Here is a 26,152-nt window from a genome sequence, read left to right as displayed (position 1 = left end):
TGAACTATTGGGGCAGAGTTTATTATTAGAGTTTATTAGAGGTAAGTTAAGTATTTTGTGCAAGTTGCTTGTTGTTTAGCATCATATTTCTGTTAATATAATTTAAACTTGTCTGTTTTCTGTGAACTTTCTGTTTTAGTTGGAAATTAGCATCTGAAAAAAGTTGCTCATGTACTCCATTACTGTCACCAGTTTCCTTATCATACAGTGAAAGTACTTCTCTTGTTGATTGATCTGCTTGGTCCAATCTGGAGTGCAGCAGCCAAAGGATTAGATTGTACTTTTTCACAGCAGTAGGGAATTTGGGCTCAACTGCAGTCAGCAAGTTGAACTACCAGAGATTTATTCAAGCTTGGGCAGCCCACAGGAGAGCAATCAGTCAGGCAGGGATATTTAAATCACAAGAGCTGACGCAGAATCCAAAAAAAACCCCCAGAAAACTTGAGAGTTACTCTCGGAGAAAACTGAAACACCTGTCACCAAAAACAGAGACGAACTGACATGGGAGGAAGGGAGCATGAAAAATGAATACACAACGGGGAAGGAGGCAATTAGACAAAGGTGTGACTGACGGGAGCAAAATAAGCCAGCTGGAGAGAAAGCCAAAAGGGAGGAAAGATGCAGAAGCGGAGACCACAAAATTACACCAAACAGAGCTTGCAATGACTCCAGGTTTAGTTGGCATTTTATTTATTAATTTATTGTTTTTACTTCAACATAAGAAATTACTTTAAGGAACTGAAAGCGAATATAACTAATGTAAACATTTTGAAGACCATTACGTAAGCGGATAATATCTGTTCCCTTTTTTCTTTATTCAGTGTTGTAGCACTTTCAACTATTTTGTATGTGTTAACATTTCAGATTCCGTCAGAACCGAATCTGAAATAGTAATTGGTTCTGTCAGGCTTAACCAGGCAGGCCTTTTTGATGGATCCTAAATGTCTGTGGTACCAAACTCAGACTCAGCTCCTCTTTTGTCACAGCGTTCTTCCAGCGGAGGAGTAATCACAAGGACCGCCAATCAGAAGCTTAATTTTGTGTAGCATTGGAATTATGTTGTGTTAAGCATCTAGGACGAAGATACAACATAATAACTATTGCATGGATGTGCTTATTCAAAATTACAGACACATAATCACGCCCTTGACTGAAAGACAGATCCACATTTAAGGTTTGAAACAATCCAAGTGTAAAGTTGCTAATATTTATGAATGGGAAATCAATCTTTTGCTTATTCCCACTCATAACGTACTAGGTAGTTATATTCGGAACAGATCTGGAAAAAATAGCGTCTCGTTGATGGAAGATACATTCTTAGGTGTTTTTGTACATCACTATGAGATTTCTAGTGTTTCCAAGCTTCTATCAGATTAATTTACAAATTACATACACATGCAAAGACATTATAATGTTATTGCATTTAAAACTGTAATACATTTATTTTCTGTGTTTTTCTTACCAATGTTCCTTCATATCAAATGAAGCAGAAATGAGCCCTCAGAATTTAGACTGAGCCATATGGGTATTCACACCTTTGAGATTTGCCGACACAGGCAAGTTTACCGTGTAAACATGTACAGCATGTCAGCGTGGTAGTTTTGCTCAGACACCGTGACAGTGAGCTGGCTCTCAAGGCGCTGCCGCTTAGCCTGGAAAGGTCTTTGCTGCCAGAGAGCGAGTGTGTTGCATCAATGTGACTTTTTCTTGGCAGCCAGTGCTGTAAATATCTCTATGACAGAATCTATGTTAATGAGGCTATTGCTATCAATCAGCACTTAGTCCTGCTATACTAAGGTAGAAACTCAAGTAGCCAAGACACAAAGTCCTTATTGTCCTGAATATGCATGAGAGTTGGCAAAGTCGCTTGCCAATATCATTTAGCATGTCTGGCTGCTTTGTTGTTGCATGTGTGTGGATCTGCTGTGCAGTGAAAGATGGCAAAAAGGGACAGAGACAGCAGCAGTGCTGGGCCAGATGGAAAGGCACTAAAACAGATAGAAGTTTATTGATGGATCGATTGATTGTTTGCCTGTTCAGACTGAGGCAAGATGCTGCCGTCTTCATAGCTCTGCTTTTTTGAGAGCTATCCAGTGCTAAGGTCAGCACAGCTCTGCTGTGTGTATGTGTGGAGACTAGGAAAAGATTTGTGAGGAAAAGTGATTGTGGTTGCATTTTTTCTTGTAATTTTCCTACATTTGTTTTAATACCTATGAATAATTTGTGCAAGTATTAATTTATACAACAGTCTGTTCTCCTTTTTTTTGCCTTATTGTGCTAAAATGCAGCACTAGATTCATCATCATTCCAGTCCATCTGCTGCTGACAAACAAAGCAATAAAAAAAAAGAATTATAAAGATGGATGTCTCAACAAATGTAGTAAACATAATGACAGAATCCAAGTGGCTGATGTTCTTTAGTTGCTCCCTTTATTGCAGCTGTTAGATTGGCCAAGATATTTATGTCACTGCAGTTGCATGCACAAAGAGCAATGCTTTTAATTTGAAAAATCCATCTTACAGTATCCTTTTCTGCTCCCTCTCTTACTCTCACACTTGGCCTTTATCACCCTCAGCATGAGTTCTCTTACTTGTGGTAGCACCTCATCTTAAATTAGATCATTGCAGTTTTGAATTAGGAAGCTAGTTAGCTAGTCAGCTTTTAATATGCAGAATTTATTTACAACATATTAAATACCATTCAGAATCTGTTTGACAATTTTAAATTGTAACACTGACATATTTTGTGTAATAATACTAAAACAAGTCAATCTCTGATACAATACAAGCTGTTTGAGGTGTATTCCAACATTTGTTTTTGCCACTCAGAATTTTCTCTGTAGTATCTTTTTCTGAACTTGAATATTTGATACATCTTTTATATCAATTAAAAATGTGAATAGCTCATAAAATATGAAATATGAATATGAATATTAAGCTTCATGAAAAAAAACCCTATATCTGATTCAGAATAGATGAATTGTAAAATTATCTGGTTTAATTGATGAAAAAGGCAGAAGCCGGGTATTGCTTGTATTGGAAACTTTCACCTTCGATGTTACATTGAAGGTTTTTTGGTGTCTTTTTTTTCCTTAATGCTTCATTGAAATAAATAAATAAATAAAAACTTAATTAAAAAATTAATGGAATTAAGGAAAAGTTCCACCTAATATGAGTCTTCAATAATTTTACTTTCATGCTGTTCTGCAGCTGTGTCGCCTGCCTTACAGCAGATCTCAAAGGCTTACAGAGTAAAAAATAAACACACATATGGGCTATATGGTGCCTGAAACTCAATTTTAAAGCTCTCTGTGTCTTTGTGGGTTTTTTTTAAAAATACATAAGTCTTTATAAAAGACTTCTTTTGTCTTTTATAAAGACATAAGTATGCAGCCAGCCTCTGCGAAACAGCTGCCTGCCCTCACCTGCTCTCTCCGCTGCTTTCATTTTAAAAAAAATATCTGTGTTGGAATGAAGCAGATTTTATTAACAATAGCAACAACCCAAAAGTCCAGGTATTTCTATGAAATTGAAGAAATGCTGTGAATGTTGACAATTGTCGCCCCAGGATTTCAATCAGCAGAGTCTGAGATGGATAGATTGTATGTTTAGATTAGTGCTACAAGAAATAGTTATATTCTTATCAATTTGCTGTTTTTTATTGTGTTGATCTAAACTTTTGGTGATCAAATAATGATATAATAAGAAATTAACAAACTTTAATTGCCGATGATTTCGCAATGACTGATCAATCTTCTCTTAATTGGTGATTGGGAACAAAATCGGAGGCAACAGAAATGGGACAATCCACTCCTCTGACGAGGAGGAGTGAAAACACCCTTCATCATGACATTTTTAATATGATCCGAACCATTTTATGTCCTGTTTGTTTATTTAACCAAGTTATGAAATATATTACTGTGGTTGCTAACAGCTGTTGCAAGGATATTTTCTCACATTTTCATCAAACTGTTTTGTTGTATATGTTTTGAGTGAAATCATGAAGAATACTAAAAAGGAAATTGAGGGAAAAATGGAAGAAAATTACCTAACATGATGCCGAGGGGAGGTTACATCATCAGTGCATAGCAGCATGCAGAATTTCTCTTAAAGGGAATAAGGAAGAAAGAAAAGTTGCTTGGTGCTGCTTGTGTGAGGAGCTGTGACACACTGGATTGTGTTTTTCTTTTCCTATGTAGAGAGCGTTGGTGTCTGTCTGTGTGTCAGAGAAATGAAAAAAATAATAAAAAATGTGGACGGAAACAAGACAAGTGAATGAAACGTCTGCGGCGTACACGTGTGCAGTTGTCAAAAGGTCTGCAGCATCATATGGTCAACTTCCGGTGCCCATTGCATGCTGTTGCCATGACAACCCACGTCATTGCCAACCTGCGCCGCTCCAAAACGAAATCATTATCACTGGCTGTGTCTGGGAGAGAAGTGAATCACTACTTCCAATCGCACGCACGTACACACACACACACACACACACACACACACACACACACACACACACACACACACACACACACACACACACACACACAGATGAAACAACACCTGCAACCAGCTAAAGTCATCAGTCGACACAAAAAAGACGTCAAATCATTAATCCAAAGTTCGGGCTTCTTTTATTTTTTTCCTTCTCCATCTTGCCTCAAGCTGAGGCATCTTTTGCTCCATTTGTCGGCTTTGTTTGCAGTCACAGCAGAGAAGCACGTTTTTCACTGCTGCTGCAGGAGCAAGGGATGAATGGCAGCCAGGCCTGGCGCTGGTTCGTATGTTTGAAGTTGACATGGGAAGTTTGAAGATGAATTGGAGCTGATTTGAGTCAGTGAAACACAAAACGTCACAGTTTTGGTACATTAAGAGTTGGACTTTGTCCTGGTTGAATGTTTGGTTGAAATTCGAACATCTAGCTGATGATGTAAGCATCTTTGAAAAGTAGAAAAGTGCAAATAGGGGTACAAAAAAAGAGGAGAAAAATCAATGAAACAGGTTTAATTTATTTTACTTGAGGTGTTGCTCTGTCTTTCATTTATCTGAATGCCAAAGCTGAAGCCTTATGTAAACCACAATTCTGTTTTCAAGAGGTGGAGGATTAAAAAAGAGAACCTAAGTCTAGCTCTGTAATGGAAATTGCACTGTAAAGTTGTTCACTTACTATTTCAGGTGTCATTTTATGGCGTCTAAAATAAAATAAGGCAGCTATCTTATTGCAGCTCAGATTTTGAAATTGGAGCTACAGAATAAGCCCCAGACCCAGTTGTGGCTTCGTTAAATGCATAAACCATTACTTCGGGGATACCAATAAACCCCCTGATTTCACATTCCTCTGCCGTATCCTAGGAGTGGAAATCCACTAGACTTCCACAGTACACAGGCTAACCAATGTTACTGGATTGTCGTCTCCTGGAGCGAAGTTGCAAATTAGATCCTCAAAGAGCTCCCTGGAGGATTTTCTTTCTTTTGCTGTGTGAGATGAACACAAGAAAGCTGAAGAATCTCTGTCCCACTGGGAAACACAGTGTGTTTTCTGTCTGATGGTCACTGCTTACTGGTAGTAACAACTGAGTGTGTTGCTTTTGGCTTGTGTACCTTTAGTCCACTGCCAGCCTGTCCCTCAGTTTTCCCAGACAGAAATGCCAAAGCCAGATTAAGGGGAAGGAGAGGTTGTTTTTTTTCCTCAACTCAGTATGTACTTTATCTTGAAGTGTCAGCTGCCTGGAATGGGGTTCTCCTTTGAGTCCTGACAGATGAATCAGCCATCTCCCTGCTGCTGCTTTTCCCTGATCTGACTTTATTTCTGCTGCTTAAGCTTCCCAAATACATACTTTTGTATTTTGGACACATTGCCAAGGTACAAGACTTAACAAGCAAGCTTGCAATTATGGATTACATAAACACAATTTGAACATTTCACTCTTTAAAGTGACTTCGAATTAGTGCCTTTTATTCAGTATCAGTAAGATGACATGGTGGAGCAACCATGTTAAGCTCTCTTTATTCTTCAAATGTATTTTTGGATGGAAGTTTCTGGAATTGCTCCAATTATCTCATTCCATTCTGCAGATCTTATCCTGTTTGAAAAATTACTGCCATATCAGACAAATCCACATCACACAGTTAACTTATAATCTTAATCTTCTGCAGACGCGGTACAGGAAAAAAAGCTCTTTGTTCTGCTCAGGGAGGGAATGTCGTGGGGGTGGTTAGGCCTGAACCAAGTTTGAATTTCTTGCAAAAGCTATAATCACAGTTTCTTCCAGGCACATATACTTTAAAGGCTCAGGAATTACATTTTTCTTTTTTATATAATTAGATTTGGACTAATGAACCAGAAAATAATTTTTTCAACGTAACTAAAGATTCGGTCACACAGCTGGTCTTAAATGCTCAATTTCGATATTTTGCTACAATTAAATTTTTTTGCAATAAATTGTTCATTTTACTAACTAAATGTGACTACAGCGATATGTCTGTGCCAGTAGTTTATAACCACAAAGTGACACCCATGCACAGAAGAATAACATAGATGCTACCATAATAATCGGTGCAACCACCGATTCAAACTGCTGGCACTTTGAAAACAATCTGATACATAAATGGCAAAAAAAAAAAAAAGCCACAGAAAAATTGGATATGGGTTGCATGGCCTTAGAATCGTACCTCTGGTGTTTACAGATGATGTGGCCCTAGTAGGTTCATCAAATTATGATCTCCAGCTGAGTGTAAGCAGCCAGGATGAGGACCATAGCCTCCAGAAGTTAAGGTCTTACATTGAACTTATCTCACACCAGGATGCCAAAAAAATCTTAAAGAATAACATTTTTCAAGATCAGAGTTGCTTGAAAAATAACACTGGTCTTTTCAAGCAACCAGAAAGAAAGTCATCGGCATCTGTCTGTGTCTAAAAAATTATATAGTTGTTGTTTTTTTTTAAGAATGGCAAACTACAGCTTACAAATGTGAAGAAAAACATGGAATAGTTGTGAACTTTTCTGAGTGGCTGACCTTCCAAAATTATTCTTAACAGTGAATCAACGACTCATTGACTAAGAAGAACTTCAAAACATCTAAAGCACTGCAGACCTCACTTGCCTCAGTTAAAGTTGGTGTTCATGTTTAAATAGTAATAAGGAAATTGTTAAAAATGTTCATAGGAGAAATGTCAGTAAATTGAGCCTGTTTTGCAAACACTGCTAAGGCTTAGCAGGCACAAATTCTGTCTGTTGCCATATGTTGCTGCTTTTAACATGAGACTCATCGTCTATGAAGAACATGATGGTATTTTAGTTTGCTTTAGAACAGCAGTGAAATGCTTTTCTATGTGATGGACATGTTATCCTGGTGTCCTTTGTTTAAAGTCCAGTGGGAAGTCGATGTACTGTAAAGTAAAGTTCAAATGTGTAGAATCAATGTGTTTGTGCTACGTGTTTGGCAAAAGGTCACACACACACACGCGCGTGCGCGGTTCCACACTGGTGAAGGTAAAGTGTTTGTTTTTTTTAACAGTTTACTGGACAATGTTCCACTGTGATTTTGTGAGAAATATCAGAGTGAGTGTGACCTTTGCTACATTATTGATTAATGAAAAGTCTCATCATTATCACTCATCTTGAAGGCCAGTTGAGCAGATAAATTCCCGTAACCTGCAAAAGTATTTTCATAACATTTGAACTTTTTTAAAGCAGTTGCATTCAGCAGCCCTTAATCTGATACCTTTAAATGAAATGTAATGAAACCAATTGCCTTCATGGATCATCTAGATAGCAAATAAAGCCTTCCTCTGTGTAATATAGTCTCAGTGAGAATCCAGCTGCTCTGTGAAAGGCTCAGAGGTTTGTTCAAAAACATCAGCGAACAAACAACATTATAAAGAGACGCAGCAGACATCCCAGAGAGAATGTTCCAGAGACATTTAAAGCAGTGTTAAATTAAAGTTTAGGCATTTTAGCTTTGTTCTGGTGAGGTTCTACTGAGTATTCTTATTTCAATCTGATATTACTAGGTTTTATTATTTTGGCTGTAAGTTGGTGAGTTTTTTTTTTTTATTTGTCACTAATGAATATGTTTAAGTACTTTTGAATAAATGCATGTTTGTCATATGCAAGGCTAAGTTATTAGCATACCAATAAGAAGGTTTTAAAACTTCCCATTATGAAACTTTAATCTGCAGAATTAGTACTTTGAACCTTTATCTTAACCTTTTTTTTTATTTTGGTCTTTTTATCAAACATTTTGATCGGGGATCACTGGTGCAAAGAAATAAACCTGTAATACATTTCTGGTTTTGAGTTGTGTGGCAATAACCTGAAACTATCGTATTTTTTATTCAGCAATGTCATATAGTAAGACTTTTTTTTTTGTCAAGGTTTCTGTCATTCAGTCTAAATACGAGACAAAAAAAAACCCACCAGCAAGACACAAAAAGTGCCAAAAAGAAGTGAGCTCTCAGTTTACTCACATCAAAGTGTTTCTTACAAGGTACAAATCCAGGCAGGAAGACATGAAGCAGAGATTAGTGAGGGATTCAGACGGGGTCAAAGCTGGCAGCGAGGAGTCTGAAAGGCTCAGACAATCTAGCAAATGATGAGCAGCGAAATCTTGATTTGGGTGGAAGGCAGCTGATGAGGGAGGTGGATAGCTTTTCATTACCTTAATGATAAAATAACTTACATCATCACACAGTTTGCTTCATCCCATCTGAGCTGCGAAAATGCCAGGGAGACAGAAACGTAAGGAAGGAAAGCGAATATTTTAGGGCGCAAAATCTTACATGAGAATTTGTGGCATTTTTTTTGTCTGAAATATGTTGGCGCAGGTGGAGGAAGAGGATTTATCTCTAACGTTACGTTAGAGGTGGCAGGAATTTCTCAGTCTGAGGTCCTCCAGGTGGCTCCTTGCATCTCTCTTCTTATTTCATTTCAGAAAAATTACAAATATGTCTTTGTTCATTAGTAACGCAAGTAAAACTAAACCAAGTGGAAGCTTTTTTAATTCATCAATTATATGCCACAGCCTTCAGCAGAGATTTAGATTTTACTCTTTTTGTTTTTTCTTTGAGAAAAAGCTTCGGGTAAACTTTTTTCATTAAGACTTTTTTGCTCTGCATTTGCTGATTGTTGTCTCACTCTTGCACCGAGTTTTGGCTGTGATTGGGGACCAATAGAGGTTTCTTATTCTGCTGCTTTTGGAACAAGCTCTTCAATGTTTCAGCGGTGAAATATTGTGTGCTGGAAGTTTTACAACAGGTTGAGCGCTCCCATTTATGGACTTTAGAGCAATGGTTCTTTGCAATCTGTCTGACTCGCTGAGGAGTGCTTGTATGTCAAGGTTATTTCACAGGTCTGTCTGACAATACTTGGAAATGTTTTAAGAAGAAGATGCTTCAAAAGCTGAATACATGTTTATATATATCTGATCTTGGTGTCAGTAAATACACAAAACAGGTCTTATTAGGGTTGTTTGTATTACTTACATAATTTACTAAACCCCTCTGTTCTAACACTGGACACTCAGCGCTCTTTTCTTTCTACTTACAATTAGCTAAACGATGGATAAATAACATTTTCAGTCCTTAGGACTAGAACTTTCTGTGACACTAACATATTAAGTTGAGACCTAGAACCTTTCATATTTATTATTATTATTATTATTATTATTATTATTATTATTATTATTATTATTATTATTTGCTTCAGTCTCTGTTGTTTTGTCAATTTTCTTTTTGTCATTGTTCATGCTTTTTGTGTTTTCCTTCAGGCTGTGTGTTGTTTCAGAACATCCCGGTGGAGGTGATGTCACGCAGATACGAACACACAAGAGACTGAAAAGATTGTTGCGTGTTTGTTTATGTCTGTGTGAGTGTGTGCCACTGCGTGTCTTTCTAAGAAACTGCAAACTGCAGCGTGAAAATGTAAAACAGTGGATGTAACAAAAAGGAGGAAAGGATAAGAGAAGAAAACAAACACAGCGTGTGAAATAAATAGAGTGGAAGCTGTGCCAGTTGTCAGGTGGAGCTCTCCATTATCATCTGAAAAAGTGGAGGAAGCAGGTAGAAGATGAAGCAGCACAATCAACCAATCACAGCGAGCTTTCAGAGACACATAAAAGCCTCCCTTTGGATAAATTATTCACATCAGAGGCACAGAGACGACCATTAACCTACATCCTCCCCTAACATACACAGGCTTTTGCTCTCCTCAGTACACAAGTATACATGAAAACACACACTCACGCTTCTGCAGGTTTAGTCTCCCGTTGGAGTCGGTTACCTCCCAGTTACTTGCTGCCCGTATTCTGTCATGTACATTGCATTTATGCATGTATTCCACACATTAATATCGAGTGCATATTGTGTTCACTTCCTTGTTCTAATTCCTGTTGAGAGACAGTATAATAGTGCCAAAATCTCAGGACTGGTGCTGAGAGATTACATAGAGAACAGAGGAGAGGGTTTTAAAAACAGCCTCAAGATTGGGAGGAAAATTTTCCCCTTTGAAGACGAAACGTGATTTTATTTGAACTTGGCACCAGCTTCCTATTACTGCAGTCTGCACTGCTGGGTGAGTTTCATTTAGAGCAAATAATAAAAGTGATCAGAGATATTGGAGAGCCTTTGAAAGAGAATGGCTTCAATTCCAATGGCTTTGCTTTCTGCATGGTGCAATTAATGAAATGGATAACTGCTTGATGAGGTGTGCAAGATTCTGGAAGTCTTTGTTACAGACTGTCACCAACTAGGAGCGGCACGGAAAATCAGCCGACTGTTTACACTTTCAAACTGCCATGTGGCCATCAAATTAGTTTTGCAGGTACGAACAAGCACGGCTGTCAAAACATCGAGCTTATCCACCGTGAAACAGTTTCCTCCTCTTGCTTTGCCAGCAGCTGGATTTAAGAGTTATGGAAATCAATGCATGCTACTGGTTTTGTTTTTTTAATTTTTATAAAGCAAAAGCAGACATAAGATGGCACATAACTCATCTAGCCAATTACAGAACGTGAACATTGTCAGTGTTGAACACAGACACCTTCATATGATTCTGTGAAATAAAGCTCACCTTCAGGTGATAAAGTCATGCTAACACTTCATGCAGCAAATAGCTCAAACACACGAACACTGCTATAATAACGACAGGAAGCAAATTCTTAATAATCTGTGAGGAACTTGTACATTATGTTCGTGTTGAGTTTTAGTCCATGGTAGCAGATATATGCATATAATTTGAATTGTAAAAGTAATCGCACTCAGATCATTCTTCCACCGTTTTACCACATTATATTCACAGACTTTATGGAATTTACATTTTAATTTGTCCCCCCGGTTCAATGCAATATGTGTGATTTTACCTCAGTAAATATTCACCTGTTTTGTGACGGCTTCACACATTTGTCAGAGAACATTGTCTAACAGCAAAGAACACAGTAGACTGGTCGGGCTTGAGGTTGTGGGGAAATTTAAAGCAGGGTTAAGTTGTAAAACGATGTTCCAAGCTTTGAGAATCTCTTGTAGCATTGTCAATCATCAGAAAATGGTCACTTACACAACAGCAAACAAGAAATCACTGTCCACTGAAACTGGCAGGTCTGCTAAGGTGAGCATTACTCACAGAAACAGCCTAATGTCATGTTCTAAGTATTTTTACACAAACACTCCACAATATGAGTTAGATACATGGCCGAGACTGAAATTATGCAAAAAAGCAGCCAAAGTCCAAAGAAACACTGAAGTCCATCAGGATAAAGACTACTTCAAATGGTTAGATTTTATTCTGGAGCCTTGGAACAAAAGCATAATTAATAATCATAGCTACAAATCCAGTGAGGATCCATCCTTCTTCAGAGTTCGTCCAATGGGTCAGGTGTGCACAATTTGCAATTATGTTCAACAAATTTTAATTTCACTGAAAGTTTATTTATACAGTAACTTAACTATTAAGGAAAATAGAAGGTTTTAAAACCTTTATTTCAACTAATATTGACAATTATCACATTCAGATAATGTAAAATAAATTTAATGAACCTCAAAATTGCTTCAAATATGGTGATTTATATAATGTGACAGTAGCAAGGTATTGCCTGGTCCCCACTTTATATGTATGAGGACACAAACAGAGCTGATCCTGAAGTCATTGCTGGTGTATGGAGATAACCATGCTTTAACCAAGAATAAAGATATGCAGTGTTGACATAGTGATGCTTTTGTTGGTGTGAAATGAGTCACCACTAAACAGAGAACAGCCTTGTTTACTCCAAACTCCGGGAAGCTAGTAAAATTAAGTCTTAACGAAACAAAATCAAATCTTTGCAAAATGCAAGACAAATTTCAGTGTAATTAAGAAGGGCTTCCTGCTGTTTTATGGATGTCAACCCACCTTTTAAACCCTGACCTTTACTGAAACGACATAAGCAGTTTTTATTTTATGCTTCTCTTTAAGTCTTTATCATGTTAAATAGATTTAATGAAAGTGCAAGATTTGTTCAAGCCTCCTGTTTCAACTTTGTCTGTTTATTTTGTCAGCATATTTACACAAAACCAATACAAATTCAAATCAAAGCCAAATTTCCAGCTGCTTTGGACTTTGGAAATAAAGAGAAACAATAAAATTGTCAATTTTCTCATTTGTAGTAGGTAAGAAAAGTGTAATCATGAAATCAGATGAATAAGAGCATTGGGGTGCCTGTGATGTAAGCAGCAAAGAAGTGGAAAGAATTGATGAGGCGTTTTGAAAACTTTCGAATTTGGATCTATGGCCATACTTAATAATTGCAAACCTAAGGATTCACTCATTTATTTTAACTTTATTGCCATTTTAAGTGAAATGAGTTTGTCATTTCAGAATCCTGCAAACAAATCTAACCATGGGCAAATGACGCAATCATGTATGAATATAAAGCGAGCTTTATGGCTGCTGGGAGATGGACACACTTTAATTTGTAACTGGGTAAATGAGAGAGCAATACAAATGAATAAAATTAAATATTTTTGTATATTTTAACACGGTAGAGCTCAAGAATATATGTACAGTAGAACTGGAAGCACAGCACAGAGTTCGCACAGAGTTATTGTTCATCTTTTACATTATTTTAACAGAATGTTTTTTTCATTTTGCACATTGTACATATTTTGCCGCCACATATTTTAGACACCTTTGATAATAGTTTAAACGGAAAGCAAAAGATAAAATTTAAAATAAACTAAAAAAATATTAACACTGGAAAACACGACATTTAATGTAGAGGGATAAGTTGTAATATTGAATGAAAGTTATTCAGATAAGTACGACTGTTTGATTTGTTCTCTTTAATTATTTTGTGATACATTTGTTTTTTTGATATATTTGAGATGTTTCAAAGCTATGATCGCACCTGTTTTTATTTGCTGCCTCCTCACTGACATGCACCTGTCTTCACTTCACAACATAGAAACAAAGTTATTTCACTTTTTCCAGATATTTTGATAAACAGAAGAACATCTAAGCTATAAAAAGGCGAAGTAGCAATGCTGAAAAAAAAAAACCTGTCACTGCATGCTTCATATGCTGTGTTCTTTTGTTTGTTTTATTACTTTAAAGCTGCGTTGAAGAAGCTCATTGAAATAATTACCTGAAGGAGTTGTTTGAAAATTATATTTCCTTTTTCAGAAGACAGACTGGGTTTCTCTTTTCAATAAACGAAGTCATGTATATTGTGTAAGTGTGTCCTTTTCATCTGAAAACAAAGGTGCTTTCAGGTGAGGTTTTATCAGTGAGCTAATGTCTCAGTTTTAAAAGTAGACTCAGTTAAACACTTGAAATAAAGCTCATTATATCTATCAGACCACTCTGCCTTTGGAATCAAAATATCTGTTTTTCTTTGCCCTCTTTTGCTCACTTTTTTTCAGAAATTTTAACTGTAGATGCTATTACTGTGTGAATCGTCAAGGCTTTGCCTTTTCTTACGAGTTGAAGAGATTTGTGAGCACTTTGAAAAAAGGTTGTTGACGAGGATCAAATTGCGTTTTTGAGAAGTGATGGTGAAGAAAGTTGAGGCTATAACTGTATACGTTTACGGATTTAAATCAGCAAACGTCAGCAACTTGAGCAAAAATGATTAATTTATAAAACATGTAAGCTGAATTTTAAAAAATTGTCAATACAAGCATATATTTTCAGTTTGTAGGTGCTTGTATGTTGCATTGCTTCTTAGCTAATTCTTTTAGAATAACTATTGTATTTTTCACTCCATTACTTCTCGCTGACAGCTCTGTAGCCCTTGTTGTTTATTTGATTCATTTATTCGTTTTGTTTTATAAAATCTGTATATGCAGAAACAAGCAGCAGTGTCTGAGGATCTGCAGATGATTTTGAAGTTAACTTTTACATTGTTCGCCTAAGAAGACATTGAAGCAAAACCTCCACTTCACTCCAACTCTGTGGGCTATTACAGATCCCAGATAGGCTCAATATTTGTGCAGTCACATCTGGTATGTTTATAGTCATTAAATACCAATTTGTAATAGCAGGAAGGTTTTACAGCTAAACAAAACACAGTGGATGACCCGGAATTGGTGCCTAGGTTTAATTACTTTGCAGAACATGCAGACACCATCAGGGAAGAGCGGAGGGAAAAAAAAACCTGTAACAGGAAGTAACCTCCAACAAATCCAGGCTAAGGATGAGCAGCCATCTGTCTCTACCAGCTGGGGGTTGCAAGGACGAAAAAAAAAAAAAGGCACAAACAAACAAACAAACCCAGGAGCACCAAGCCAAGCATATCAGGAAATACCTATACCTGCAGGAAAGATGAAAAACACAAAAGTAAACGCATTAATGTACGTAGAAAGTGAAGACAGCAGAGTGAGGAGATGTGGTCAGCATATGGGGGATTCCAAGACCACTTAGGTTGAGAACCATTAACTAGATGGATTGCTCATAGATTACTCAAGCCTTGTCTATTAACTAAATGTTTTCCTGAAATAAATGCAGACTAAGTGTCTTCGTCCAGAAAGAGAGACATCAGTTGAAAACCTGAAGGCTCTGTCTGTAGGTCGGTTTTATAAACTTAAAGAATCATCAATCTAACACATTAAATTAGTTGAAATAATAATTTTTTGGGGGGGAATCTAATAGATTGTAGAGATTTTGAGTTTTCTGTCTAATTGTCACAATTTAAAGATTTTGTGGCTATTAAGGGAGTAATGGAAACAAACAAAATCTGTCAAAAATGTTGACTCTCTTGCCAGTTCCCTTGAATCTGTTCAAGGCTTTTCAGATCATCAAAAAACTAATGAGTAACAAATACATGGACATTTTTTTCCACATCAAATGAGTCTAATTGGGTAATATTTTACAAATTAACCATTTAAATCTAAATCAACTAATGTCATGGAGAGAAAATGACTGCAGTTGTCTTCTTTAGCAAAACATTAAAGGGAGGTGGTATTATAACATACAACATTCTGAGAACACCATTCATTTCACTGAATGGTGCTCAGTGAAATGGTGCTCTCACCATTCATTTGGGAATGAATGGTGAGAGCATTAGTTTCACTATGTGAAACTATTTTTAAAAGTAATAAACTTTTAATTACTTTTAAAAGTCATTACATTACAATGTAACAATGTAGTGTTACATTGATTACATTACTGATCAATGTAAGTAAATTTTTCTCTGAATCTGAATGTGTTTTCTAAAGCACAAATGAGGATTGGTTCACACACACAACCATCACAAGAATCCCAACAACAATCCTAAAAACAAGCAAAATGCTGTTCATCTCCATTCCATCAACTAGTTAGTTAGTTAGTTAGTTAGTTAGTTAGTTAGTTAGTTAGTTAGTTAGTTAGTTAGTTAGTTAGTTAGTTAGTTAGTTAGTTAGTTAGTTAAAGCCTTTGCAACAGCCTCTTCTGGTTGATAATTTTGAATGGACGTTAAATGTTCAGCGTCAAATAGAATATTGAAGGTTAGTTTGTTTTAAGTCTTCAGACGGTTTAGTATTACGAAGTTTCTCTTTCTTTTTGTAATAATAATAATTTTTTTATAATAGAATATTATAATAAAAGGAAATGTCTGTTAACAGGAACAATGTTGTTTAATTTCTTAATTTCTTAGGACAGGTTAAGGAGATTTATTGAGGTTTTCTTTTTCTTTTTTTCTTTTATAATGCCAGGCAATTGAAGTTGATGGCATTACTATGTACAAGTATTAAATTTTTTTTTTTCCCTTGACTGAGCATCTTTGGTTGTATCCTCTACACCACCACAGAATTACACAGCGATTCTCCTCGATCTTATATGTATATATATAATATATATTTTCTAACACCCTTATTCGCTTTTATTCATTTTTACATCTCTGACCACCACGGACTGCTTTGAGTACTGTTAGAGGAACTGGTCTTGCAGTGTGTCATATGAGAAGGTGAATGTGGGTTGAGCATTATAAATAGAAAAGGACTGACTATGGGGCTCAGAGGAAGAAAGAGATGAAGAGAGGAGGATGTGGGAAGCAAAGAAGAGGATGACGAAAGCAAAGAAGGTGGTAGACGCACACATGGATATGAGACGGAAGACACACAATGTGAGACAGGGAGAGAAGGAATGTCTATTTTTACTGGGTGGTTGGATAAAGAGAAAGACAAAAAGGGAAATGTGATAGGCCCCTGTGTTAGACAAAATGAGGAAGAGGGATTTGTTGCTGGCAAATGAACATTGGTTTTTTTGAAAAAGGTTTTGGCAGCATTTTACCTGCTATTTCATTCTAATTTCCCCTCCTGCTGCCAGCTGTTTTTTGTTTATTTCTACTGACGCCATAAAATCTTGTATTTTCTTCATAACCGAAAGGGACGTTTTAAAACTATTTCAGCTTTTTTTTCTATTTTGTTATGTTCCAGACTGATTTAAATTGAATTTGGTTCATTTCCCCCTGCTCTCCACTTTCATAGAGAGAGAAAAAAAAAGCTGGTTCCTGGAGTGGAGTAAGCAAGTCTGAAATGGAAAAACTGAAATATTTGATTTGCATAAATATTCAAACACCTCGCTATGTGCTTTGAACTACTTTAGCAACATTGATGGCTTTTGGTTTTCTGTGAAAGATGTGCAAGTTCGACATGTCTGTTTTTGTGAAATTTATTTGATTTTGTTGGCATAAATATTTAAACACACCCAAACTAAAGAAGTTCTCTGGTTCATGTGTATCAGTCCAGACTTTGGACTTGAGACTCCAAAGCCACTCCCTTGTTTCCTTGGTGGCTATGCTTCAGATTTTTGAAATGATGAATTGTTCACAGCTTGAGATGCTGAGACGTAGAGAAGAAGGCTTCCTTTCAGAGACACGAATATGTTTTAGCATCTGTGTTTGCCATTAAAGGTAATTACGCTTCCAGTCCCTGCTGCCGAAAGTGTTTCCTACAAATGATAGTGCTGCAAATATTGCTTCTTTTTTTTATTGAGCTGATGTATTCATATATTGAATATTGCAATTAGCAAAGTATCCAGATCAAAATGGAAACGTCTTTAATTGCTAACATTTAATTAGCATTAAATCTGTTAAGCACGTTAAAGAAAAGCTGATTTTTCGGGTATACTGGAATCTTGAAAAGATGAACAAATAAGCATAAAATACATAGTTCATAAATGGAATAACCCCTGTGCTTCCAAAAGAACGCACTGTCCGTGTACATTAATGCATAATTTTAAACTGCAGAGAAGGCAGACACCACACAGAGTTGTATACTCCTGTTTATTTTTATGTCTTTAACCAAACACTCTGTGGTCAGTCTGCAGCTCCTCTTACCTCACTCATTAAACTTCTTTGCATGCTCTCCTCTCCCGACTGTCTCCGCTCCATCCCTCCTTTCCTCTTCCTCCTGGATCAATTGATTACTTCCTGTGCTCCGCAGGGTGACAGCACAGTAAAGAAACTGTGGGGTTCATGTTACTAGTCGTGCATGAGCGTGTGTTGGTTTGCACACACAGATTGCGAATAAAGGCCTTGAGGGTCAACTATGTCAGCACGCCAGTCCCAGCCCTGAACCATTAAGTGACGGCTGTTCTGACTTCTGCCTGCTGGGATTAATCATTTACTACAGAGAAACTGAAAAATATCTTGTTGGCTTTTACATTTGTTATAATTCATTCTGATCATATGAACTCTTTATCTGGTTCTCAGATGAGAATAAGACTAAAAATATGCCTAATGGTCTTGGTACAGATGGCTTTAAACGATTAACAATTTTCTATTGAGTCGGCATTTATTCCCCAAATTAACCTGCTATCTAGGTTATCTGAAAGGAATTCCTGAAAACCATACTTTAGCTGGTTTTCTGCTGCCAGGGATAATAAAAAGTCTCAAATCATGAAACCTTTTCTCATCTTTTATAATTTGTATTCTGAGCTTGTGGCAACCAAATTGTTTTAACAGATTGCTGAACTCTGAGAATAGGGCTCCTTATATTTATCACGTGGGGCAACAGAGGTATACGGCTTCTGTTTGTCCAGAGTGTACCCAAAGACAAAAAGAGAGATCAATATCATCCCTGACCATCATCATTTTATCTCCACTCCAGCGTGGGTTCCTGCCGTAAAACTTCGGCTTCATGAAAGACCTGAACCCCAGGGGACACTCAACCAAGCTCTGCCACAGTAGCAATGTAAAAAAACCTAATAAGTATGACAGTCCACACTGTCACATTTATAATTGTATAACAGTGTGCAGCAGCTCTTTCTGCTCTGTCAAACCCATTTCTCCTGCAGGGAATGCAATAACTCTGAATGCCTGCAGAATGCTGCAGAGTGGCTTTTTGGGTGAACAGGTGATTTAATTGCTAGCTTCCCTTTACCTTGTCTAAACAGACTGATGCTCATCCTGCTTTTTGTTCATATGCTTTACAATATATCATACTTGCCATACCAGCTCTTTCAAAACTGGACCTTTTTTTTGTCTTATTTTGTGTTTTGTCTCTCAGACTTGGTTTGTTGACAGCTACTTTATTACCACAAACCACATCTGGTCAGTTTTACTAAGTATCTGGTTTACAGCACCCCAGGAAACCTCAAGTGAAGCGAGCTCTGTTAAATGGATGTCTTTAATTTAACAGCACCATACTTCAAGAGCTGCAAATGATTGGATGGAAGAGCACCTGTTGTTTATTTGACAGAAACAGATGTTTAACTAGACATGAAACTGGTCTAAGAGAAAACCAATTATACACGGTGGAAAAAGCAGACTAACTCTTTTTAAAATCTTTTTAAGTTTCATTTTCGAGGTAGCTGCGTCAAATCAAGTCAAAACATAAACTTATACTATCAATAAATCAATACTGTTCTATTTGTAAGAACTATTAGAAAGGAAATTTATGTTTCTTTCAAAAGCTTCTCGATAACAAACCTCATGCTTCTGGAAACCTTTTCTTTTTTCTTTAAATAGTATTTCATAATAAAAATAAAAGCCTCTCTGGTTGCTGGATCAAGAATGAGATGCCATCCTACAACAATGTGAGATCAAGCTGGTGACCAATTTTAACAGGAGGCGCCAGATTGTTGTGGTTTTAAATGGTTCTCCCACCCACAACTGTTGTTTTCTCTTAAATGAACAAACTGTTAAGTTCCTAATATTTGTTAACTTCAAACTTCAGTCAATCTAAGGAACAAAACCAAACAGACTAAATTGCAGAAGAAGCTGTTTGGCATTGCAGAGAGTCACACATTCAACTCTACAGCTCCACTAACAGAAAAATATTTTCCTGCAGACGTTTAAGGTTAATCAAACCCAGTTTCCCACAGCTTGAGATCCACTGCAAAGAAACAAAGGAAAATAAATTAACCAAACATGATTTTCCTTCACTGTTAGTTTGTGTTTATATTGTTACTGGTTTTGATGGGAAAAGTGAGTTCCAGAGTTCCACTCTACCCCACTCTTGCACGAGGCATGAAGCTCTTGAGATTGTTTGAACAGCTTTGTACTACTATGAAAATGTAAATGAGAAGACAAATTAGATTCAACAACTCTGGAAGCATAATATTACCATAGGAGAGAGTGTGCTGTACATAGCCTGAGAGCTCCAACCTCCATCTCATGTTTAATTGATTCAATCAGTTAAACACATCTATAGTCATTGTTGGTTTTTAAAGAAAAGAAATGACAGAAAGTACTATAAAAATATGTGTTTTCAGGACAGTTTCTTTTTGGCAGTAATTCAGACTATATTGTGAGCTCTAAGTCATCAGGGATGTTTCTTTTTCCTCCCTGTCATAATAGAGACTCTAAACACCAAACATGAAAATGTGGACATGTGTCTTGTAAACTATGATTGAATATTTAGTTAAATCAAAACAATGACCAAAAAATTTCTAACAAGATATTCAGTGTCAAGAAAATCAATCTATTGTCTCCAAAATCCCTGATTGTACCCCTTTGTGTCCCTGCTGTACAAAACAGAAAGGCACCTTTTCACTTAAAGATACCATATAAATAAATTGAAGGACTGCCTGACTGAGTGCAAACAGGTAAAGACAGATCAGGTGGGGTGGAGATTCACTCATTCCTATTACTTGACTGTTAAAGCCCCAACATTCTCGGCGTACTTCAGTCCACTGATGTCGGTGCGTCCTTGAGGACAACTGAACTGAGCAGATCTCTGCAAATATACATTTTTATGACTGTGTACACATACTAAGTGTTGCACAGTAAACTGCTTGGTGGAAAACAATATTTGCATTGAATTGTTGCACATGTGACACTGAGCTGATGAAGTTAAGAGTCAGCAGCTCCAGTCGCAAGAAAGCGCAGCGTGACTTCCACTCACTGTCACATGGTGACAGGTGTGTTGAGGATTCCCTGATGGAGAACAGACAGGGCTACGCACCCAATAACCTCATCAAACTTGCTAGCGCCCATTAGGATCGTAAGAAATAAAGGAGTTTGTCACAAGAGAGTTTTAGGAAATCGGTTCGCTTGAGTATGAAGACTAAACTATGCGGACAGTGCACGCTGAGTCTGTGTGGCTCACAATATGCCCAGCTATATTGGGGTGTTTAGAAACAAACTTTACATGAACCTGTGAAGCTGCTTTCATGAGTTAGCATCCCACGCCATGCCATTCCCTTGTTGAAGTGAAAATGTATATAAAGATGTTATGTGACACCCCCTTTCTTCATTGTGAGGATGAAAAAACATGTTTAAACTGACCAACATCTTTGTGACATTGATGTGCAAACTGATGTCTTACTAGCAGGTGAAAGCATTTATACAGATTCAATCTTCAGCATCTATATGCCCTTTGTCTTCTTTCACAGAAGGCTGTCTGCAGTCAAACTCAGGTTTAAACCAACTAAGTGTTACGGAGGCCCCATCTGTTTGCTCATGGATCTGCCCTGTGTACCACCAGATTAATCTTTGAATGGGACTTTTTGTGGTCCCTTTCAGAAGGGCAAAGGCTCATAAATGATGTTTCACCACTGTTTTCAAGTGTTATTATTGGCAGAGGTTGAAGGATCACTTTTTAAAGCCACAATCTCTCAAGCATCCCTTTGAATATACATCAGTCATTCTACAAAGCAGAGCTTTTACCTGTTTTTACTACGCTTGCTGATCTGAAAACAATGACAGAAAGCCTCTGGCAGCTTCAGAGCTCATTTTCCTGCCACCCACATCTGAGCTGTGGCCTGCATTTTGAACATTAGACATCATAGTTTATTGACAGCTGCGCAGGCCACCACTCTCCACCAGTTTAAACACCAGTTCCATGTCTATTAACGGTGTAGGGTCATGACCTGACCCCTCTTTTGCCTTTGTGTCTGCTTACCGTCTCTCCCTGCCTCTCTTCTTCACATCTTTTCATCCCCCTTTTACACCGTGACTCCCAGAGGAGGTTGGGCCACCTCTCTCTGTCTCCAGATGCACACAGGCTCCTGTCAGCTCTGAGCTTAACGGTATTTATAACGATCTGACCCTGGGACCTCTCTGTGGTAATGATCTGCAGCCCCTCCCAGCACAAACACAAGCACAAGCTGACAGACAATAACCTGCACTCCTGTCTCCATCATGTTGTTTTCTTCCTCATGTTGAGATGGATTTAGAGTTATTAACGTTCCCCAGTGTAAAAATGAATTTTTTACATTTTATTGTTTTAATGGCGTTTGGGAAACTGATATTCCAGTGAAACTACTCTTCCTCATATCTGTTGCAAATTAAACATTCTTGCCTCTTCCTATGGAAATATAAAATCTGTTTAGCTTTTGAGCATTTCCACAGTCAAATTAAAGTTGTTCAAAGCGTTTTCTTTCTCCAGAAAAAAAATAAAACAGCCTTCTTGTTTCTGGTTAAGATGAATTATCTCTGAAAAAATATTTGTGATGGCATAGACTCCCTTTGCCATTTACTGGTTCTGTATATGTTACGTCTCTGAGGCTGTCAGACAACCTGAACATTTCAAACACCTTGGATTTGACCTTTCACCTTCAGAAACTGCTCTTCTCCAGGCTCCTTTTTCCCTTTTGATCTTTTCAAAACAAATTTTGACTGTAATGAGCTTATATAAGAGTTCTTACTTTAAAAAGTGTTTTTACCAGCTACATATCCAGAAGTGGCTCCAACTTTAACCCGTGTTTGACTTTGATTGGTTGATCAACACCTCATGACAAGCACATCCTGTTTTTGGTCTAACATTCTGATTCATGTAGTTTTAAAATGGGTTTTTAAAAAAACAAAAAAACAATGACCTAACCCTGTTAGGTCACGCTGCAATAAAACTGTTGTGCATTTTAATATTGTTGATTTTATTACTTTAGTTTTTTCCACGTATAAAAAGACATGGATGCTTTGGATGTGAAGGAAATGTTTTCAAACCATTTTTGTCTTTTGCCAAAGACACGAGGCCCCAGAATTATCTGTTCAAAAAATATTTTTGAATAACACAAGCAAATTACAAATCTTGGTGTTGGACTCAGGTGACGGTGCCAGACTTCACAGCCAACACACTTTAACAGCACAACCTCCCGACACAGAAAAACAAACTATTGTGCTCTTGCTTTCATTCTTTGTCTCTTTCTCTCAAGGCCTCGTCTCTCCCCTCATGAGTCACCAACACACACACACACACACCAACACACACACACGCACACACACTGGGTGCTTTAGATTCACACACAAACACAATCTCTCAGCTCCACTCTCTCAATCCAGCCCTGTCAACAGCACTAGAGTCTGATATGAGGCCGGGGACAGAGGAAATGAACAATGTGAAGTATTATTATGATACAGCAGAGCCAACTTCACATGAGAGGGAAAACATCTACTGCGCTTCATGTTCTGGGAAATAGATCTGAATTGGAAACTTTTTCTGTTCTTCTGGTCGAGGTTTTCTATCTTGTAGACGTCTACGGCACCGAGCTCACTTCTATTACGTTTGTGTGCATTTTTCATCATACAGTGAGTTGCAAAACCTTTAAGACCATTTGGACCGTTTCCCCACTCGCTGCTCACAAGACTTGGACAACAGTGCAGAGCTGGAAGCATGAAGCAGGCTCACTCATTTTTTATTGGTTTGCTGAAGAGACTGACACTGAAAATCAGTGTTTAAATAATGTATTTACACAGTTTTACGCAAGAATGTTAAAGATCATTAATGCTCGTTTTACATCAATCATTAGTGATGCCACTAATGCCCTGTGGAATCTCTATGTGGTTTCTAAAATAAATAAACAAAGGAGGGAAAGATGCAGCAGGTGTTACCGTTCTATTTAAACTGTGGGTAATTAATGCAATGAAAATCTAAAATTTTTATTAGTGTTCTGAACTCTTACAGATACATTTCTCCTCTTCCCATGTGAGCAGCCACTTCATTGTTTTACTGGAGGGCACTGGGGGATTTTCACTGCAGATCCACATTTTATTGCCTGTGTAAAACTGATGCAGAAACACATTAGTGTTACTTGTATTCAGTGAACAAGACTGCACAACCAGGTAGCACATTTTAAGTGGCTTTCTAAGGTGTTAAAGGTGGTGGAAACAAACCCAAAATTGAGAATCGATGCATCTGCAAAATGTAACTACACTTTAATGATGCAGTCTGTTTGCAATAAAGGGTTTGAGTTTGCTTATTCTGGCTCTTATATTTGCAGAAAATTAGAAGTAGAGTCACAAGGGTTTATAGTGGCTGACAAACCTCAGACACTGTATTAATTTCCTTAATTAAAAGCTAATATCAGCCTCTGTTGTGCTGCCAAAACAAACCCTTTACTTCTAACAGGTGTGGGCTCAGTGTCTGACTCATGCCATCCCACCTTTCAAATTTAATGTTTTTCCTTTTGCATTTTTTTCAAAACAATTTGCATAACTACATGCATTCATTTTCATTTACAGTGAAAGGTCTTTTTGGCCCATATTTGCAATGGGCCAAAAAAGATTCATTTCTTAAAAACTGTCTGCTGCCTTTCTTTGACTTTAACGTCAGTGTTGCAGAGTCTACATTTTTGTAGGTTTAAATGTAACAGCTGATAATGAATATTAAGTATTTGCTCAGGATGGCTTCATATGGCCCATATTAACCATTTATTATAAACACTGCTAAAGGAGGTGTATAAAAACCTTAAGGTGAAGTAGTATTTTGAACAAGAAAAATAAAAACTGTGTTTTCATATGAGCTCATTTGTGCATTTAATTGGTGAGCAAAAGACTTAAGAAAGGATTCTCTTTATATTTAGATGTAGATGTATTTCAGCATTGTCTTACATTGTGTTTCCCTTTTATAAGGTGACCATAGTTTCTAAGAACTTCTTGTTTTACACAGGAAGCTCGATGGTGAAGAAGATTTTTTTTCAAGCACACATAGAGTCTCCTCTAGATCATTCTTCCCCCATAACAACAATTAAACCACATTTATGCAAACTGTTAGGAGTTATGTGAGAAAGAAGATTTTTCTGTCATACAAAGGTAAACAATATCATATTGCAAACCTCTACTGAGACTTTAAATGGGACTGTGTGCTTGGTCACATGAGGCTAAGTTTGAGCTTTTTTCAACAAACACTAAAACAAATGGTGATTTTGTGGACAAGCACGTCATTCCCACTTTTGAGTACACTAAAGGGTTTGCAACGTCATTGGCGTGTTTCTCTTCTAATTATTCAGAGAACCATGTTAGAGTGAATAACATGAAGATAACTTTGAAATGTCAAGAGATAAAAAAAAGGTTTAATCGACCAGCAAAGTGAAAATGGGTTGTAACTTGATTGTCACATGTGAGCTGTGGGGAAGAGAGAGACGGGCAATCTGAAGGATCTTGTGAAACTGTGCAAAGAGGAGTGGCCACATTGTTTCATCCGAGATGTAAAATGATATATTTGTTAACAAGTTGTACAATGAACTCAACTTATGAACAGAACCTGAAAAAACAGGATTGACGTGCATTAAAAATCAGAGAAACATTTACGGCTGATTTGAACAATCAGGAAGCAGGTTGGAGATTTTAGAAGTTTACACAGGATACATCAAATCTCCTGAATGTAAAATATGTTCTGTAAATCAATTAGAAATTTTGGGTTTTTTTTTGGTTTATTTGTTTGTTTGGTTTTTGCAACAATCTGAGAGTGGTTAAAAGAAGATAGATATTGGCAAAATGCTACCTGCTGCTTCCATGATGGATGGATGGATGGATGGATGGATGGATGGATGGATGGATGGATGGATGGATGGATGGATGGATGGATGGATGGATGGATGGATGGATGGATGGATGGATGGATGGATCTTTCAGGAAATGTTTCATTTTTAGTGTCAATCTTCTGTTGTGCGCCTCAATGTGTGTGAGCAGCAAAGCCTCCAACCCCCTCAGACCAATGCAGCTCTGATACTATGAGGTGGTTTCATTTTTCAGTCTGACAGCGTGATTTATTTTTGCTTCCTCAGGACCGTCATCGGTGATCAGCAATGATGACGACTCAGCTTCTCCTCTTCATCATGTCTCCAATGGCAGCAACACTCCCTCTTCCTCAGAGATGGGTCCTGATGCTGTCATCATTGGCATGACCAAGATCCCTGTGATAGAAAACCCTCAGTATTTCAGGAGCACCAACAGCCTGCTGAAGACTGACACTTGTAAGTAAACCTACACATGCACAACTACTGAAGTTGGAAGCAATTAATAACTACAGATATGAGATACATTG

The 26,152-nt window shown here is 37.4% G+C and overlaps 1 protein-coding gene across 3 annotated transcripts in view; it reads left to right on the top strand.

The window, feature by feature from the left end:
- The window catches only part of ntrk2a (neurotrophic tyrosine kinase, receptor, type 2a), a 92,372-nt gene that overhangs the window by 32,437 nt on the left and 33,783 nt on the right, over positions 1 to 26,152 (top strand). For all 3 annotated transcript variants that reach the window (XM_055039136.1, XM_055039134.1, XM_055039135.1), the window contains one exon: positions 25,893 to 26,081. In XM_055039136.1, coding sequence (XP_054895111.1) covers positions 25,893 to 26,081 — 189 coding nt within the window. The remainder of the gene's footprint in view (positions 1 to 25,892; positions 26,082 to 26,152) is intronic.

This window comes from Poeciliopsis prolifica, unplaced genomic scaffold (genome assembly GCF_027474105.1).
Source record: "Poeciliopsis prolifica strain line A6 unplaced genomic scaffold, Auburn_PproV2 SCAFFOLD014, whole genome shotgun sequence".
Lineage (NCBI taxonomy): Eukaryota > Metazoa > Chordata > Actinopteri > Cyprinodontiformes > Poeciliidae > Poeciliopsis > Poeciliopsis prolifica.
The sequence above is the reverse complement of the archived record's forward strand: the minus strand, read 5'-3'. Positions and strand labels throughout refer to the sequence as shown.